Below are 19409 nucleotides of genomic sequence, written 5' to 3'. Positions count from 1 at the left end.
TTTTTTTTTTTTTTTTTTTTTTTGTCACTGCTAACAACGAGGGTTGATTTTTTTTTTTTTCTTTGGAAGAACTTGGTGGGAGTATTATAACATACTACAAAATCATGGAAACGAAATTAGTCAAAGCCAAGAATAACAACTCTATATCAGCCTCTAATGTCTCAGCTGATGGGAAGCTGCTTCCGATGTAAGTGTATCTTTCTTCTCACTTTTGGGACCAACAGATAAAAGTGATACTATTTTTTAATAGTCATGATTTTCTCTTAATGCAGAAGAACCCTTGAAAGGAGATGTTATGATACTTGACATACCTCAACAAGTTTGTGTTCTTCTAAATCATCTGCTTCACCATCTGTAAGTAATATTCCCTGTTAGATTATTTCATCATAATTACAAATTTCTCTTGTCTTCTAACTCTCATAATCATTTTGCAAGTGTGGATGGGAGGACCTTGATTTTGTTGCAGACGGCAGACGATCTTAATGAAAATTTCCAGGTACGTGTCACTTATCCTTGTATAAGTATCAATGTCGTGACTATTGACCTCTTGTTTCAGCGATATACAATTTCAAGGTTTTGAACGATATTTTTGGCATCTAAACTATACAGATGAAAATCAGTCTTAGCACATAATTATTTCTGAAAGGAATTAATTTGACCGGCACTTTGTGGGTTTTTGTGCAGCTTGTAGGAAAAGATGCGCTAGAAGAAGGTGAAATAAATCACCTCGGAAACATCTAAGCTACTGAGGGAAGACTACCTTGCTCAAAACGCGTTTACACCGTAAGATTTGCTGGCTCCCTTTGTTTTGGTTTAGTTCTTTTTCTCAACATGTTATTCGCTCTCAATCACTTGTGTGTTCTGTGTTTTTATGCAGGGAAGCTAAATCGTGGTCTCTCCATGGTTGATAGCTACAAGCTGTTGAAGCAAGACCAAGACTTGACCGATAAAGAGACTTTCATTTAGTGTTCTCTCAGGTGGTGCATTGAATGTTTTAATTCTCTCTCTCTCTTTGTCTGACTTCTTCTTTCTCTTTCATCTTAATGCTCGTTTTGTCTTTTGCATTGCAGCTTCAAGCTTATATTTTCTCGTGCTTGATGACATCATAGACAACTCTATCACACGTCGTGGTCAGCCTTTTACAGTCTTCTTCGGTTCGATTTCTACTCTAAGTAAGTATCCTCTATTTCTCTATATCAGTAGCATTTTAAAGTCTTCGCTTTGTATCTGATGAATCTTTTTTTTTCTTTTGTTTCAGGTTGGTTGTGGAATAGCAACGCGGCGGTTCACTCCGGTTTCCATCTGCTTGCAGGCAACACTACACGCCTCCGTATCTTTTCCGGCACTGCTAATCCCTGCCTTAGCTCAGGTTTTTCCTTAATTTTGTACTTCTTCAGATTTTCTTATAACGAAGACACTGATTTGTAAAATTGTCGTTTGTTCCACTCTGGATGTTTTATTTAAACGATAATACAGTGTAAGGGGATGTGATTGAGTTTGTCACTTGTGTTTCATTCCTATCAGACGATTCATGTTTTCATTCTACATGTTTTTACAGACTCAAGGACGTGAATCATTCCAATGCTTTTTCTTATCTTCATGCATTGGAATCTTTCTATGAGAAGTTCGATCCAGGTTTCATCAGCATCAGGACAAAGGCCAGAGAGGTGTTGCAGAGGGAAGACGATCTTAATGATATTGCTCAGGTACGTGTCACTAATTATCCTTGTAGAAGTATAATTTTCGTGACTATTGACCTCTTGTCCCAGCGATATACATTTTAAGGTTTTAGACACGTAAAGTTGACTTGAGTTAAAAATGAAAATCATTCTTAGCACATAACTCTTTCTGAAAGGAATTTATTTGACCCCCACATTGTGTTTTTTCGTGCAGCTTGTAGGAAAATATGCGATAGTAGAAGGTGAAACTGACATCTAAGCTACTGAGGGAAGACTACCTTGCTTAAAACGCGTTTACACCGGAAGATTTGTTGGTTCCCTTTGTTTTGATTTAGTTCTCTCTCTCTTTCTCTCAACGGGTTATGCACTCTCAAACACTTGTGTGTTCTCTGTTTTTCTGCAGGGAAGCTCAATCGTGGTCTCTGCATGGTTGATAGGTACAAGCTGTTGAAACGAGGCCAAGGCTTGACCGATAAAAAGACTTTTATTTAGTTTTCTCTCAGGTGGTGCATTGAATGGGTAATTCCCTTTTTTACTCTCTCTCTTTGTCTGCTCTCTCTTTCTCTTTCATCTGAATGCTCGTTTTATTTATGCATTGCAGCTTCAAGCTTATTTTCTCGTGCTTAATAAACAACTCTATTACACGTCGTGGTCAGCCTTTTACAGTCTTCTTTGGTTCAATTTCTACTCTCGTAAATAAATCTCCTCTATTTCTCTACATCAGTAGCTTTTTACAGTCTTCGCTTTTGTATCTGATGAATGTTTTTTTTCTTTTGTTTCAGGTTGGTTGTTGAATAGCAACGCGGCGGATGACTCCGGTTTCCATCTGCTTGCAGGTAACACCACACGCCTCCGTATCTTTTCCCCCACTGCTAATCGTTGATGGCTAACAGACTTTTCATGTTTTCATTCTACAATCTTTTTGCAGACTCAAGGACGTGAAATCTATTGCAGCCAAGCTTGTCCTCCTTTTGATAGCAACACAGTCTGGTGGTGCAGAACATGTCCTTGCTTTTGTCATCTTCACTCCGGTCACAGGCACAGTCTATGGGGCTACTTTGACATTCCATTCAATCATGTTTATGGCCAGGTAAAAGGTTCTATCTTAACTGATTCCTCAAAGCTTTGAGTTCCCCTTTTGTGACCACTTTTTTTATGGCTTCTACTTTTTTGTACTTCACATTCATGATCAGCCTGTGATACTTGATTACTTTATCTCTCTTCTCCTTTTTTTTCTTCATTTTATTGACACATATATTGCTTTGTTCTTTGATTGTTTCATGTTGGTTGTGGAATAGCAAAAGTGGAACGCAGCGGATCCGTACAAGTTCTACACTCCGGTTTCCACCTGCTTATAGGTGACACCGTTCTTGCAAGCTTTTCGAGGACCCGTTTGGAAGACTCGATTTACAAGAACACCACACAGCCTCTGTATCTTATCCGGCACTGCTAATCCTGCCTTAGCTCAGGTTCTTTCTTAACTTCTACTTCTTTAGATTTAAGTGCAACAATTACTAGTTTGAAACGCTTAGGAATTAGGATGAAACTGATTTGTAATATTCTCGTTTCTTCCATTGGATGTTTTCTTACGATGATAAGGTATATTTCTTGCTATTTGGGTCTGGAGCTTGGGAAAATCAAGATTAAACGTGAATCTGTTGCAGCCAAGCTTGTGGCAAATTTGATAACAACACTGGCTTGTGCAGACTGTGTCCTTGCTTCTCATCTTCACTCCGGACAGTCTATGATGGGCTACTTTTACATTCCAGCCGATCATGTTTCTGGCCAGGTAAAGGTTCCTATCTTAAATGATTTCTCAAAGCATTAGGTTCTCCTTTTGTCACAACGTATTTTCTTATGGCTACTTCTTTTGGTACTTAATATCCATGAACAGCCTGTGATACTTGATTACTTAGCAAGGTGATTTGGTGGTAGTTTCACCTGATGTTGGTGGTGTCGCAAGGGCTCGTGCTTTTGCCAAGAAGTTATCTGATGCACCTTTAGCAATAGTTGATAAAAGACGTCATGGGTACAATGTTGCAGAGGTAACAACCAATTTGCAAATACATTTTTACCAAGACTGGAATTGACATTTAACAATCCACTTGATTATGTAGGTGATGAACTTAATTGGGGATGTTAAAGGGAAAGTAGCTATAATGGTGAACGTTTAATCTCAAGCTACATCCAATTGCTTACTCAACTGATATATGAACTTGATGTCTGCATAGTAAAAGTCTTAAGAAATGATAGATTTTTCCTTCTTAATATTGCTTCTAGAAGTGCTACTTGTGGGCTTATTATAAAACATTTCCCTTCATTATAGGTCTGTCGACGAAGCACAGTATATATCTCCATACTATTTTTTCCCTTTAATGACTTTTAGAGATTTGCTATTATATATCTCTGTTTTTGCCTTTCTAGTTTTGCAGTCTGCATATTTGCTATGGTTTGCATGCTATCACGGCCTGCTTTGCTTTGCTTTTTTTTTCTGGCACCAATAGTGTTCGTATTTGTAGGTGTTGGAATGTCTGAGGATAAGGTATTTTGTCAGACTGTGATGTTGGTAGATATTTAAGTGATATGTTTCTGTATTGATTGCTTCACTATATTGTTTAGGCATTAATTGTATACTAAAATCCTCTTTTTGATCCGTAATTGTTTATGTAGAGAACCGTAGCTAGTAAGATGAAGACTTTTAACGTATAATCTTCTTCGATTGTTGGCCCTAAGAAGAGAAATCACATTTGTCGCTACAAATCCGTTTTTGTTCCGTTTAATGCATATGACACATTACTTTTTGCAATGCAGAATACCTTGTGAGCCGTTGGGTCCACTGCTTAATGCACAACACTAAGCTACTTTTTGCAATGCATAAATTGCAAGCAATTTTTTTTTTTTGGATAAATGGTGATTGTGCCGTTTTTGTTCGGTGTTCATCTTAGTTAAACATTTAATCAATAATTTATTATACATATGTGAAATGTTGGAATAGACACTGCCGTGCATAATTAGAGAGGATTCAGCAATTCATAACATTAGAAATGGTTCAAGTTCATATGTTACTTTATATCTTTTAATATTTATCAGCAATTCACTAAGCTCGATTTGATAGGTTATAATATTTGCATCGATAATTAACATAGGAACGATAGTTATGTTAACATAGCAACAACAACATAGTTTCTTTTTTGAAAGCAACGACATAGTTATACACTTTAATTTGCAACTATAATTAATGAGATAGTTATGTTAACATAGCAACAACAATATAGTTTGTTTTTTTTTTAAAGCAATGACATAGTTATATACTTTTATTTGCAACGATAGTTAACCTAGGAACGACATAGTTTTGTTTTTTTTAAAGCAACGACATAGTATATACTTTTGACCCACGCCACGCAGAGAGAATGAATGAAACCCAAACCTGCAAACATTAGAATGAAAAAAAAACTATCAAAAACAAAAACAAAAATACATCTCAAACAAATATCAGAAACAAAAATACCTATGGGATTGCTGCATCTTTAGTGATTTGCCACGAGGTAAAACAGAGAAATTGTAATATTAATGACATAGTTTATAATATTTACAACGACATAAATTATTAACATAGCGACGACATAGTTTATAATAGGTATTTGCAATGTCTACAAACTTTTGATCCAAGGAGAGAGAATAACATACAAACCTGTCTGCAAAAATTAAAAGAAGAAAAATTAATTAGAAAAATAAATTAAAGGATATCTCAAACAAATATCAAAAATAAAAACAAAAATGGGGAAAGACCTATGGATCAATTATATTTATGCAAAAATTATGCAAAAATCATGCAAAAAACCTATGCAAAAATCATGCAAAAAACCTATGCAAAAATAAAATTGCGTCTCTCAGGTGGTGCATTGAATGGGTAATTCCCTTTTTACTCTCTCTTTCTCTCTCCCTTTTTATCTTCTGCATTGCAACTTCAAGTTTAGTTTCTTGTGCTTGATGACAACTCTGTCATACGTCGTTGTTAGCCTTGTTTGTTCAGACGGCCAAACGTTTGTATGATTGCCATTAAGTAAACAATTATGTGGTTTCTCTTTATACTCGTATAGTTGTTTACTTTGCCACTGCTCTTTCGATATGTTTTCGGTCTTGTACATGACTGATGAAAGTTTCAAACGGATGGAGCATGCGAAAGAAAATTATAATCTTGTTATGAGTCCTCATATAATCACCTCAAAGTATGGTCTACAAGTATCATAGCTTATTGTTATAGGTGACGAACCCGTGGTAAAATGTTGTACAGTGGGGTCTTGCTGAACCACTATGGACTAACAGAAGCAAGGTAAGAAGCAGATATCTCATTTAAAGTATCATTGCGCCTTATAATGGTACTCAAAATACATAACGTTATTCGTTTTATAGGTAATACACTTTTCTCTTTGGTGTTTCCAGGAGTCTTGGCATCTGCTCTCACTCTCAGGTATCTATATATACACAATACACCTTTGTTGCTACACACCATTTAAAACATAACTCATATGCTCGCTATTTTTAATTGTGTTCGGTTCAGCTTATATGGGACCGAGCTCTCGGACTAGCACTAGAAAGGCCAAAGAGTGTTAGCATGGACTGGTTGAAATACATAAAAGAAACAAGACTGCAAAAGAGAAACCTGCAACATACATGAGTTTATTAAAAGGAAAATGGGATTAAGAAGAGCTGGTCTTGTTGGTAGTAGTATCCTCATTAGGAAGCTCATACATCACCAGAAAGAGAGGCAGTGATGTTAACTAGGTAAGTCTCGCGTCAGTGCCGGCAGTAATAAGCGGCATCCAAACATTGGCTGGTCTGCTAAGAAGCGTCTGGACTAGTGGATCAGAAGCAATGCATGGGTAATGATATAATCTCATTCATGTCGTCCGATTTGGCTGATAACTTATTCAACTCCTTAGCTATATTCACCTGAAACACACACAAAACCTCCCTCAATTTGGCTCATAAATTCTAGAGACGGTAAAAAGGCTTTTAATCTTAAAATATTTGAAAAATCGGCATCTTAACTTGTTAGCAAAGAAAACTTGTTAGCAAAGAAACCAGCTAGAATAGGTAAACTATGGATAAGGTAAAAAGTAAATAACAAATATATATGCAATCAAGGATAATATTTAGATTTACACTTTTGGTCTTTAGAATTTAGTAAATTTACCGTTTCCAAGTTGATTTACATTTTGATTAAGGAAGTTTTTTTTAGAGAAATTATGTAAAGCTTTTTTTTTCTTGTTTATAAAGTGTGGAACATAAAGCAGCAAAGAGCTTAATTCTTTTGACTGCTACATTCGAAATGAAATTCCGTAGTAGGAAGATGTTTAAAGTCGGACCGATTGGGTCAAAAGATTTTTTTGATAAGAAATGGAACGAGAAGGGGGGCAACATGATCTCTAATATACATGTTGCTTACAACGAATATAGAATACTATCTATTCAGTTTAGCTATTTTCAGAAGAGAGGTCATGTCGTGTCTGAAATGTACGGTTCGTCCGAAGAAGGTTCATCCCACGAAATAGTAAGTTTTAATTGGAATAATATATTCATGTTTTTTTTTTCCTTATTACCACGCTAAAGCAATTTATGCAATGTACACAGATAAAACTGCATCACGATGAGTATGTGACTACGCTCTAGTTTTCTGAAGCTTAGCAGCCTCAAACTTGTTTTGACAAGCCACAAGAGATCTATTCAACCTCTCCTACATTCATCAATCAAAATCAAAACACAAACTTGAATTAGTCCGTGATGTCTACTACTCAAAACTAAGCTATTGTCCTGAGATATAGAGAATCTAGGAAACAATAACAACCTACACTACCTTCATAAACACATTTGAAAAACGAAAGTTTAAGACTACAGTCATTAAAGTCTCAAAACTCATGTACAATTGAAAACTTGCCCTGCATCAACCTCTAATTGAACAAGAAAGAGTCTTGAGAAATATATACTCACTTGGAACACAGACATCTCATTATCGAAGTGGTTCTGCGCATTAGTGATGGGAACACTGTAACTCTCTGCACATCGGCTAATCTCAGCGTGTGTTCTTGTCCTATCAAAGCATTCATATGCACATTTGAAGTAAGCTTTCTGCATCAACACAACAGCACAAAACATACTCTTTAGATAAAATCTCAGACTAAGCAAACTAAGTAGACATAAAGAACCTAACTTCAAGAACTTAGCAACTAGGAGAAATAAAACTGAGTCTAGGGGTCTGTGAAATTAGCTTTGTTTCGACACAAGTTTAGCAAGAACACATATTTGTTTTGAAAGAGAGAGAGAGACGAACTTGAAGGGTGAAATTGACGTTGTCTTGAACTGTGTTGGTGCGGGATTTAGCACCCCGACATACCGAACTAAACCAGAAAGACAATTTGGTTATTTAACTGGGAATCCGGTTAAAAACTCAATTAGTTCATTTAAGCCCAATTCGGATAGAGGAAGCCCAGCCTCGAGGGTGAAGAACCGACTTCCACTTTGCCCGGCGGCCGATCTAAGAGATAAAGCAACCTTTCTTATTTCAGTTCGTCTGATAAAGAAAGTTAATATATTATGCGATCTATGAATATGTATAAAGAGGGAGAGACTTCTCCATTGTAAAGCATCCATTATTGAATACAATTATTCAGTTCTCTTCTTGTTCTTAGCAATAGAAACTCTAATTCTTCGAGATCAATTCCTTTTCCTCTAACATCAAAGTTTAGATCAGTTTTCTAGAAAGTTTACTTTACTGAATTTGTTTTCTACCATAAACAAATTCATTGTGGAAATCCAGTTTCTACAAACTGGAGAAAGAAGAGACTGAGACACAGAACTGACTTCGTTAACTCTCTTTCTGATTCTCTCTCTCACCATCTTCTCCTCCGCCGTCTGATCCATTCTTTCCCCCGGGGACTTGGGATTTTCTTTATTTACTACTTCAACCTCAGTTTCTCTTCTCCTGTTCTGTTCCAATGACGATGATGATGATTTACGCAAAAATTTGAAATCTTTTTAACTTTGCAGTAGAAAGGAAATTAAAGATTGAACAGTAGTAGTAGAAGAAAAAACATTCCACTCTTCCCCAAGTCGTACATTCGAGCTCCCATGGCGGAATCAGTGAAACACTACCCTATTGGGCTTTTAAATTTGGGCCCATTAACTAACATTATCAGTCTCCTTTACACGTGACGTGGCTGAAACTTTTACTGTTATTGATTTAAGATTTATGAAAGACAACAAAAGATTTGTGTCTTGAGAGTCTCTTGGACAAATCAAAACTTGATCTTAAACCTCTTAACGAATGATTGATACTGTAAACTTATATGGAAGATATTCATTATGATTATCAAAATTGCTAAAAAGCCACATGAGTTGTTGTTGTTGTCTAAGAAAACAGAAGAAACCTTCGGAGAGACTGCAAACAAAACTAACCTGAACTGCAAACAAAACTCCACAGAGAAAACTGAGTACAGACCAGACTTCAACTGTTTTAACTACTACAAAAGTGTACTAAGAAGGGACCAATGACCCAAACATATAGTGACTGGGAAAAACAAAGATACTAAAATCACTGCTTCTCAACTTTGTAAACTAGTAGACCCACGAACATTATCAGAAGAAACCATAGTAATCTACACCAATTTCAAGAGCAGACTGATGAAATGAGTAACCGAGAGAGGAGAGGGTTTTTTTGTCTGTGTCCTTTTTAGAGCTGCACTTCTCTGTCATGTATCCAGCTGAAAGGAATCTTGGGTCCTTTCTTGGCTCTTGCTTGAGCTCTCTCATCCAATCTCTTGATTCTTGGAGACAACCCGCATAGATAGTCTTGTGCTTTGTTTCCTTCACCTGATAGCCCAGTTAAGTCCCCAATTTTCCACCTACCAACCAAAAACTCAAGAATGTCTGCGTAGTCTTTGGCAGTGTAAACACCGAGCCTCTGAGCCACGGATGAGAAGTTGTCAAAGAGGTTGTCGTTGCGCCCATCGTACATCAAGTGAGCAGGCATTGAGATTTTCTTTCTCATCATGTCTGCAAAAGCCATGACTGTACCATCAGGATCAATCTCAAAGAGCTTCTCAACTATCTTGGTGTATGCTGTTTCATGACGCTTCTCGTCTGCAGCTATTGTGCCACATATTTGGGCTAGTTTGAAGTCCCCATGCTCTTTGGCTTGGCGGGCTGTGTTTCCGTGAGAGATGAAGGTCGCTCTTTCTTGGAACGAAGTATAGATGAAGCCAAGGTAGGGATTATTCTCTGTCCGCGGATCCTATGAAAACAAAAAAGTTTAAAGCATTAGGAAGTCATACTAACCAGAATTGACGATAATTGCCTGAAACTATCTCACCATTCCGGATCCAATCAAGTACTGAATGGTCTTTTCGATCTGCCTCATGTCAACTCGACCAGACAAGTAAAGGTATTTGTTCAGAAGATCACCATGTCGATTTTCTTCAGCAGTCCAAGCTCTTGTCCAAATAGCCCATGAAGTAGGACTAGCACCTGTTTCATCCCTAACTCCGTCCAAAGTGTTCAACATAGTTTGATAGGTCGGAAGTGCTTCTTCTGTGATCATGTCCCCCACCAAAACAACAAAGTAATCATCAGGGAGCTCTCTAGCCCTCTCTCTTAACTCTCTTACCTGATCTTCAAACCCATCCGATGCAGGATCAGGCAAGAAATCCTGGGGTTGCCAAGACTTCTCCACATCCTTGAGATGAATCAGAAGATTCTCCTCGGCCCAGTTTTCCATAGATTTGAAGATCTCGATCTTTTGAGGTGGCATGGAGTGCAAGACTTGAACATGCACTTCCCTAGGTGGCGTAAATGGCTTCTTCAAACTCTCAACCTCCCTGCATTAACCCAAAAAAATAGAGTATCTTCAGTAATCTAGTTATACACCCCATTGAAACTATCAAGAAATGTCTCATTTCTGATACACAACCCAAAAAAAAAAAAAGGAACACATTTAGATAAGCATTCATGTTCACATTTCCAAACAGTTCCTGACTTAACAAACACAAGAAAATTTTAATCACAAGACAAAGACGTTATATTTGCATTCATGAATCGATCTTTCATTTCATTTCAAAGTTCACTTAGCAATGTGAAGCAAAAGAAGGATAGCAGGGAGAGAAAGAAACAAAGAAGAATATAAGCGAGAAAAAAATTTGGACGGAAACGTAAGAGAGAGAAGACACGAAGTAAGCATGCATAGACGCAAGATGTCTGTCTAATACACAAGGATGCCCTGTAAGAAGCGTGATATCCAACGTAATGCCTTTGAAGAAAGGAAACAGACGTAATGTGATACGTTCAAGAAATGAGTAAGCAACAAGTGGACATGCATTTCACCATTAAATGTAACAAAAGAAAAAGCCAAAAAATCAACCAGATTAAAAAAACAAAGCTTTTCCCACGAAAATAAACCAGGATTTGACTAAAAAGCTATTCATCAATGTCTCTTAAGACTTAACCAATGTAAACATCATTATACAATACAGAAGATAACTAGAACGAGACTATATACTGTTAATCTTAACTAACCACCAATCCAATCAAAGAGCAATCTGAATAATAGTAAAGGGAAAAGATTTGATACTTGGAGCAATCTCAAGAGAAAAACATGAATGAATCTAACAACAACATGAGATTCACTAAGAAAATGTAAACAAGCGTTAACGAATCGTTCAAGAACAGAGAATAGCAGAGGATGGCTATATCTTTCATATAAACCCAGATGAAAAAGGATAGCACTTTGATTGAAAATCACACTCGAGATTAAGCAAATGTTAAGTAAAGAACAATGAAATAAACAGAGAAAACCTAGATCCAATATCCAAATAAGAACCAAGCAAAACCCAGAACAAAGATGAACCAAATCTCTCTTGTTATATACTTGGCAGAGAGAATCAAAAAAAGTAGATAGATAAAAGAGAGGAATATGGATAAAAGAGACTGACTTTGCACCGGAACTGAGAGCCGGAGAAGATGAAGCGAGGCAGAGGAACTTGGGAGATCTGAAAGAAGAGATAGGCGGACGAGTCGAGGAAGGGAATTTGTAAGGCTGAGATGCCACCAAAGGGTTAAGCTTTAGAGCCATTTGAATGGAATCGTACTTGCTACAGCGCTAAATTGCTCTCTCTCAATCTCAATCTCAATCTCTAACACTCGGTCTGGGTTTGGCTCTGGCTTTTTTGTTTTAGTTCTCAGGTTCAGTTTCGTCCACAGAAAGAGAATGCTTATGAACAGCGTAGAGAGCAACGGAGGTAAGTAATAGTAAGAGAGAGAGAGAGAGAGAGAGAGAGAGGAAAAAGTAAATATTGTTATTAATATAAGGAATATGACGTCATATTTTTGTGAAAGTTCAAAAGTTAGAAATATGTTTTTTTTTAAAAGGGATATATGTTCTAAAATACCCTTTCAAGTTCACATTATTGTCTATAGATATTTTTGGTAGAGTATCCATGTCGGTAATAGAATTATATCAAATAATTACAAGTATAAGTCAACAATGAATAATGATGCAACAACACATCGATGACCACCTATATTAAATAGTGTAGTACAAATAAGGTGGAGTTGATTAAAACATTTTGTTGAGTTGAATAGTTAAGTTGAAAATATATATGACTTTTAAACACTTAGGTGTCAAAAGAAGATGATCATGATTCTTGTGAACGCTTAAGTAATAAGGATTAATTATCAATAGATGACTTTGTATACATATATATATATAAATTAATTTGGGTATTAGATCTTAGCAAATCGATTAGCAATGAGAAGGGGTAAATAGGTCAATACAAGTACACTATATAGTATTTGATTTTTGTAATTGTTTCAATCGAACGTACTCGGGGCGTGAGTATCCACGAAAAAGCCAAATAAGTTGAGAGAGAGAGAGAGAGGGGACAAGTGTCATTGGGTCTCCACGTGGATGTCCCACTTGGCATATGAAAACTCTATTGACCGTACGTTGTTGGGTTTGATGGTTTTAATGGTTTTTGTTTTGTGCATTTTTAGGCTTCATTCTATACTCTTCTGCCAAGTTTAGCACAACGTTTTGAGCCTTTGATCGCACAACGTTTTGAGCCTTTGATCGCACAACGTTTTGAGTATTTGATCGCACAACGTTTCTCATTTAGAACCGTGACATAAAAAAAAAAAAGCCAACTTAATAAGCATTTGCATATTAACAACGTGGCAATTGAGACTTTTTTTTTTTGCAATATTTTCTTGAGTGAATAGTTGTTATTGTTCGTGATTGCGATTGAAAATTTATTTTACTTGATTTATCTTCTGAGAAAATTAACGTTATGTAACTGCATATTATGGATTTATTAGTCTAGTTTTGATTTTGAATTTCGCAGTAAAAGAAAACAAAATTATAGCACAATGATGGAAACGTTATATATGTAACTCCAAATTAACGTTATGTAACTTCATATTATGGATTTATTAATTCTTTAAATAAACAAATGATTATTGGGTTTGGCATGAATCTATACTAGTATTAGTCACACACCGAAACAAAAACAATATACGTTTAATCCAATTAGTTAGCACACCCAACAAAAAAATAACCGAAAACAGAAGTATTACAAGATAAAGAGTATTAGAGTAAAACAAAGAGAAACACACACTTCTCTGGTCATGTATAATAATAAATACACCGCCAATTTAAGTGTGAACACAAAGATATTTTATAAAGCAAACACAGTCACATGTTGTACAGTTGAAGTTCTCATCAAAACCTCGACAATCACTTTTTTTTACCGTCCGACGGAAGTCATCGGTTCCGTAATCGTCAAGTTACCTGCAGATTCCATTGTAATCTCCGTATCAAGCACGTTTTTGTACGTCTCGTACCATTTTCCCAACTTCTCGGTTCTGACAATGTCCAGGAGATTATCCGGAAGCTCAGAAACTCCGTCCAATATCTTAACCACCGTAGCCATATCCGGCCTAACCTCTTCAGCTTGGTGCGAACATAACACTCCTAGCTTCAGAACAAGCTCGAGTTGTCCCTCATCAGGATCAGGCCGGATACTTTCATTCACCGCCTCTACGATATCGCCGTTTTCCCAACGATTAATCGCCCAATCCGCAAGAACGACCTCTTCAGGCTCTGCTCGTGGCTCAAACAGCTTTCTACCACAAGAAACTTCAAGCATAAACACACCAAAGGCATACACATCTGTTCCCGTGGTTGGTCTTCCGGTTCTCATGAGCTCTGGTGCCATATACCCGAATGTTCCAGCTACTCTAGAGGTTTGAGGATCATACCCTTGATCATATAGCTTAGCCAATCCAAAATCTCCAAGACTTGCATTCATCTTGTCATCGATTAGGACATTTGCTGGCTTGATGTCTCGATGAATCACGACTTGTACCCACTCGTGATGGAGATAGGAAAGTGCGGATGCAACGTCTTTGATAATCTTGAAACGTTGAGTCCAAGAGAGCTGTTCTTGATCTGATCCACCGTAGAGGTACTTGTCAAGGCTTCCATTGGGCATGAAGTCATACACCAAGTAGAGCTCTTCTTTGTATCTGCAATAACCAAGAAGCCTAACTAGATTAGGGTGTCTAAGGCGACCAATAGTTGCTATCTCGGCCAAGAATTCTCTCATTCCTTGACTGGAACCATGAGAAACCCGCTTAACAGCAATTGTTGCAGCTGAACCTGGAAGTGTGCCTTTAAAGACCTGACCAAACCCTCCCTTGCCTAGAAGTTGTTTGAAACCGTTTGTGGCTTTAGATAACTCTTTGTAAGCAAACCTATGTGGTCCACATTCGATCTCCCATTCCTCTAAAACCTCTACAACCTTCTTATGTCTCTTATAGAAGAAAATACTCAAAGCTGATGCAGCAAGGGCAACAATGAGAGCCAAAGTCAAGCAGGTCACTAAAACGATCCGCTTTACTAGAGACTCTGTCTTGGGATATGGAGGAAAGGTTGGTATAAGGAAATCTAGCTGTGGAACAATAATTAAGGTATATTGATACCACACCCACAAGTAATGTATTGCTCCAACCGACCCTGTTGAGGCTGTGAAGCCGACATACATATACTCCGAAAGATACGGTGACAGATCTTGCTTGAGCGAAAGAAGCGGCCGCTTTGGAAGAATAGCCTCCTCTGCTGGTGATAACATAACAACAAGCAGTTTCTCTATATGGCTGTACAGAATCGTGATTCGTAGTAGCTTTCCACTGACTAAAGAAATGTTTTTGAACTGACCCTTTTCATCATAATAACCGGCCGGAGCAGATGTGTTAGACCTCATGCCATTTATGTTGATACCGATATGGTTATCATCAATGTCGCCAAACTCATCATCCTTATGTATGTCGACCTCCACGGAAATGATCTGGTTCGAGCTTTTTCCATTGTTTGCATCGTTGAAGATGCCGAGGTACTGATCAGCGAATGCACCGGGAATGCCTCTCGTGGGAGAGATCACAAAGGCCATACCGTGAGAGCCTTTGTTCTTATGCTCAGGGACAATGGCGAAGAAGAAGGTGAAAGAGAAAGAATTCATCGTACCGTTTGAATTTTTGAAAGGAAATGGGTTGTCGTCGAATGCTTGGCCATAAGCGTGCTTCTTGGTGTTCGTCAACGTCGTGAAACCATTCATGTACCCAGCGGACCCTTCCATAATCAGCTTTCCATGGGAGTTTTCAGAACAACAGAAGAGAAAAACCACGAAAACAATCCAATGGATGATCCTGTGTGATATTAACATTATTTGATCGACTCGTTAGAAGATGAGAGATTTGTTAGTTTATGCAGGGTCGACCTTTTATATCCTAGAAAACACGATGCAAGTCAACGAAGCCACAGGAGAAAACACATGAACTAGTCATGACCTGCAGAGACTAAAAAACACAGAGTTACTACATGTTGCAGAGTCAATGCCTAAACACCAATTACTTTACCAGTATATCTCTTTGAGATGCCTGATGAGAACATATGACATATGTCCAGACCTGCAGAGACAAAAAAACAGAGAGCTATACTGCAGAGTCAATGTCTTAAATTAATCAATTAAGCAGTTGATGGTGCCCATATCCTCCATTAATCGATCATGGAAAAACCTAAGACTCTGTCAAATAAAAGTACTTAAATAAGATTCGGCCAGAAGATAATACTATATGTAAAAGAACTAGACATAGTCGACCCTGCATACATTTTTAGACATCTGTTCACTACAGACATAATCACAGTCTTGTTTCTAGGAAAAAAATGATATAACAAACTTACGGGACTGTATAACATAGCAGAGTTAGATCACAAGAACCAACCACTAGTAAGTCGATCAATTGAGCATTTTACAAGGATGCATTCTTTTCAGTTTCGCTGTTAGTAATTTATTCAATTTGTCCACTAGAGAGTAAGTCAACACACAAAAGAAACTGATAGAATAAATAAATAAAACAATCTTTATTCCCAACACAATCACACTACGCAAGGCTTATCAAATGGGAAAACCACAACTAACAAATTTCGAAAAATCAAACATCATATATTATTGCACTACCGACCTTTACATCAGCTATCAGCGTCCGCAGGAAGTGAAAGGTTCCGTAAATGTCAAGGTACCGTTGGACTCCTGTGATGGAAGACTATTAGATGTCTCAGACCACATTCTAACCCTCTCGGCCTTGACAATGTCCAGCAAATTACTTGAAAGCTGTGTATCACCGTTCAAGATCCGGACTACTGTAGACATCTCCGGCCTGACTGCTGCAACCTGGTGCGAACATAGCACTCCCAATTTGAGCACAATCTCGAGCTGTTCTCTATTGTGTTCTTGGTGGAGCCTTTCATTGGCTGCCTCAAGAATATCTCCCTTTTCCCAGCATTCTAATGTCCATTCTGCGAGGACAACCTCGTTGGTGGCTGCTCGTGGCTCTATCAGCCTTCTCCCGCAAGAAACTTCCAGAATAAACAGCCCGAAGGCATAGACATCTGTCCCCGTAGTTGCTCTTCCGCTTCTTATAAGCTCAGGTGCTATGTACCCAAACGTTCCAGCTACTTTAGATGTTTGAGGATCATAACCCTGCTCGTAAAGCTTAGCCAATCCAAAATCCCCAAGCCTTGCATTCATCTGGTGGTCAATCAAGACATTTGCCGGTTTAATATCTCGATGAATTACAACTTGAACCCACTCTTGATGCAGATAGAAGAGTGCAGAGGCTATGTCTTTGATGATCTTGAAACGTTGATCCCAAGTGAGTTTCTCTTGATTTTCTCTGTGGTAAAGGTACTTGTCAAGACTTCCATTAGGCATAAAGTCATAAACCAAGTAGAGCTCCTCCTTGTACCTACAATAACCCTGAAGCCTAACTAGATTAGGGTGTCTAAGACGACCAATTATCGATATCTCAGCCAAGAATTCCTGCATTCCTTGTCTTGAATCATGAGAAATCCGTTTTACAGCAATCTCTGCATCGGAACCTGGAAGTGTACCCTTATAGACCTGACCAAACCCTCCTTTGCCTAGAAGTTGTTTGTCTTTGAAACCCTTTGTGGCTTTAAAGAGTTCTGTGTAAGCAAATCTATGAGGCCCAAACTGGATCTCCCATTCCTCTAGAACCTCCTTAACCTTTTTATGTCTTTTATAGAAGAAAGAACTCAAAGCTGATGCAGCAACCGCAATAAAGAGAGCAAATGCCAAGCATGTCACCAAAACTGTCCGCTTGACCTGAGACTTTGGCTTCGGATATGGAGGAAAAGTCGGCACAGGGAAATCCAAATCCGGAACTGTAACAATGTCATACGCATGTAACGTCCATATGTAATGTAATGCTCGAATCGACCCAGTGGAGGCTGTGAGGCCAACATACATATTCTCTAAAAAATACGGTGACAGATCTTGGTTCAACAATAGAAGTGGCTTATTTGGGTAATAAGACTCCTGTGGTGATGATAAGGTGACATTAAGCTGTTTTTCTTCCTGGCTATACAATATCGTGACTCGGAGTAGATTCCCACTGATCAAAGAAACGTTTTTGAACTGACCCCTTTGATCATAATACCCGGCAGGAGCAGACACAATAGATCTCATACCATTAATGTTGATACCAACATGGTTATCATCAATGTCACCAAACTCATCATCTTTATGAATATCAAGCTCCACAGCAATGACATGATTCGAGATTTTTCCATTGTTTGTATCATTGAATATTCCAAGGTACTGATCAGCAAAAGCACCTGGAAGACCTCTTGTAGGCGAGATCACGAAGGCCATACCGTGAGCACCTCTGTCTCTATGCTCAGGGACGATAGCAAAGAAGAAGGTCAATGAAAAAGAAGTCATGTTACCGTTGGTAGAATTCTTGAAAGGGAATGGCTCGTCATTGAAGGCTTGACCATAGACGTGCTTCTTGGTGTTTGTCAACGTCGGGAAACCATTGATCATACCAGTGGATCCCTCAAAAACCAGCCTGCCAAGTGAGTTTTTAGTATTAAACAGAGCAATAATGATCACCAGAACCATCAACAAGTTGAAGTTATGAGACATGATCGTTGATTGATTGAGTGGTTTGCAACGGGAAGAAGATAATATTAGTTAGTGTTGTTGTTTATATTTTTGATAAGCAAGAAGATAAAAGTCAAGTGAGGACTTCAGATACACGAAACACATGAGCTAGTCACAAGAACTGCAAATATTTAAAACAGAGAGCCATAGAGTTGCAGATGAGTGTCTTAGTAACAATTAATTTAACGTGGTGTCCAAATCATATCCATGAATCATGCAATAACTAAAAAACTGGTCAAACATCATAAAATCTGGATTTCTCCGTATGTTTGACACGAACATAAATAACTTATTGAATAAATTGATTATTTAATAGTTTATATCACATAAATATATTTTTTTGTCAAAACGTGTACAAAAATTTGACATGTTTCCTTCAATTATTGTTTTATAGTTTTTTTAGTTCCTTCAATAATATTTATATTGTCCAACAAACACAAAAAAAAACTAACATATTATTTATTATATTATTTAGATTCAATTATGAAAATAAATATTATTGAAGATGATTGATACAAAACTAAATCCACTTTGATGAAATCATATATTAAAATCATATGGGAAATGGTTTAATTTTACTAGTATAAGTGAAACCAAAACCTAACTTATGTATATTTTTACAAAGTTACAACTTACAACAATTTGTTTTTAATAAAGTAATATGAACATATTTATACGGATCGGAGCGTACCGTTTTTTTTGCTGTATGGCATGTTATGGGCCTAAATTTGTGAAGCCCAATATTAAACGAGGACTTCCCATTCTACGCCAAGTGGGAGAAAACAAACCTTTCACTTCGTATCCGGCACCGTCGGTATCTCTGGCTGAATGGTAACACCCTCCATCCGATACCTCCTTCGTCGCCTTTGTCTCACCTCCGGTAATGTCTCCCCGTCGGCCGGCGAAATCAGGAATCAATGGAGACTGGAAACATTCCACAGGCAGAAGAAACGCCGACTTAAATGGGCTTATTATGGCCCAATAGATAGACAAGAGGCCCCTAAATCATACTTTAAGCGCAGAGGGGGTATTTCGTTATTTCTTGTAATAAGATTGGAATTGAGAAAGCTGATGTTAGAACGAAGCTATGTGTGATGATTTTTTTTTTTTTTTTTTTTTTTTTTTTTTTTTTTTTTTTTTTTTTTTTTTTTTTTTTTTT

The 19409-nt window shown here is 37.6% G+C and overlaps 4 protein-coding genes and 1 long non-coding RNA gene across 19 annotated transcripts in view; 1 reads left to right on the top strand and 4 right to left on the bottom strand.

Moving 5' to 3' along the window:
- The window catches only part of LOC104793310, an 8227-nt gene extending 3527 nt beyond the window's left edge, over positions 1–4700 (top strand). For 4 of the 14 annotated variants that reach the window (XR_769230.2, XR_769228.2, XR_769235.2 and 1 more), the window contains exons 14-30: positions 70–187; positions 273–354; positions 436–496; positions 685–783; positions 878–977; positions 1071–1172; positions 1259–1369; positions 1559–1706; positions 1894–1989; positions 2083–2198; positions 2281–2371; positions 2462–2515; positions 2608–2769; positions 2978–3148; positions 3279–3468; positions 3574–3724; positions 3797–4097. This is a non-coding gene — a long non-coding RNA (uncharacterized LOC104793310). The other 10 variants (XR_769232.2, XR_769237.2, XR_769236.2 and 7 more) reach the window with 10 other exon arrangements.
- On the bottom strand, positions 7342–8734 carry LOC104699432. The gene is made up of 4 exons (XM_010414737.2): positions 8504–8734; positions 8011–8039; positions 7671–7808; positions 7342–7416 (listed from the first exon to the last, which is right to left on the bottom strand). Exons 1-4 carry the CDS (start codon positions 8598–8600, stop codon positions 7342–7344), a joined length of 339 nt encoding a protein of 112 aa, XP_010413039.1. The 5' UTR covers positions 8601–8734.
- Positions 9115–12003, bottom strand: SAD3 (acyl-[acyl-carrier-protein] desaturase 7, chloroplastic). 2 transcript variants are annotated; one of them, XM_019246228.1, is made up of 4 exons: positions 11663–12003; positions 10048–10552; positions 9458–9969; positions 9115–9401 (listed from the first exon to the last, which is right to left on the bottom strand). In XM_019246228.1, exons 1-4 carry the CDS (start codon positions 11800–11802, stop codon positions 9335–9337), a joined length of 1224 nt encoding a protein of 407 aa, XP_019101773.1. In that variant the 5' UTR covers positions 11803–12003; the 3' UTR covers positions 9115–9334.
- On the bottom strand, positions 13425–15704 carry LOC104699431 (probable L-type lectin-domain containing receptor kinase V.3). Its single transcript, XM_010414736.2, has one exon. It carries the CDS (start codon positions 15446–15448, stop codon positions 13472–13474), a length of 1977 nt encoding a protein of 658 aa, XP_010413038.1. The 5' UTR covers positions 15449–15704; the 3' UTR covers positions 13425–13471.
- Positions 16177–18232, bottom strand: LOC104699429 (L-type lectin-domain containing receptor kinase V.4-like). The gene has a single exon (XM_019246536.1). It carries the CDS (start codon positions 18230–18232, stop codon positions 16262–16264), a length of 1971 nt encoding a protein of 656 aa, XP_019102081.1. The 3' UTR covers positions 16177–16261.

The sequence above is a fragment of the Camelina sativa genome, chromosome 6 (genome assembly GCF_000633955.1).
Source record: "Camelina sativa cultivar DH55 chromosome 6, Cs, whole genome shotgun sequence".
Lineage (NCBI taxonomy): Eukaryota > Viridiplantae > Streptophyta > Magnoliopsida > Brassicales > Brassicaceae > Camelina > Camelina sativa.
Note: the sequence above shows the minus strand (reverse complement) of the source record. Positions and strands in the feature narration are given on the sequence as shown.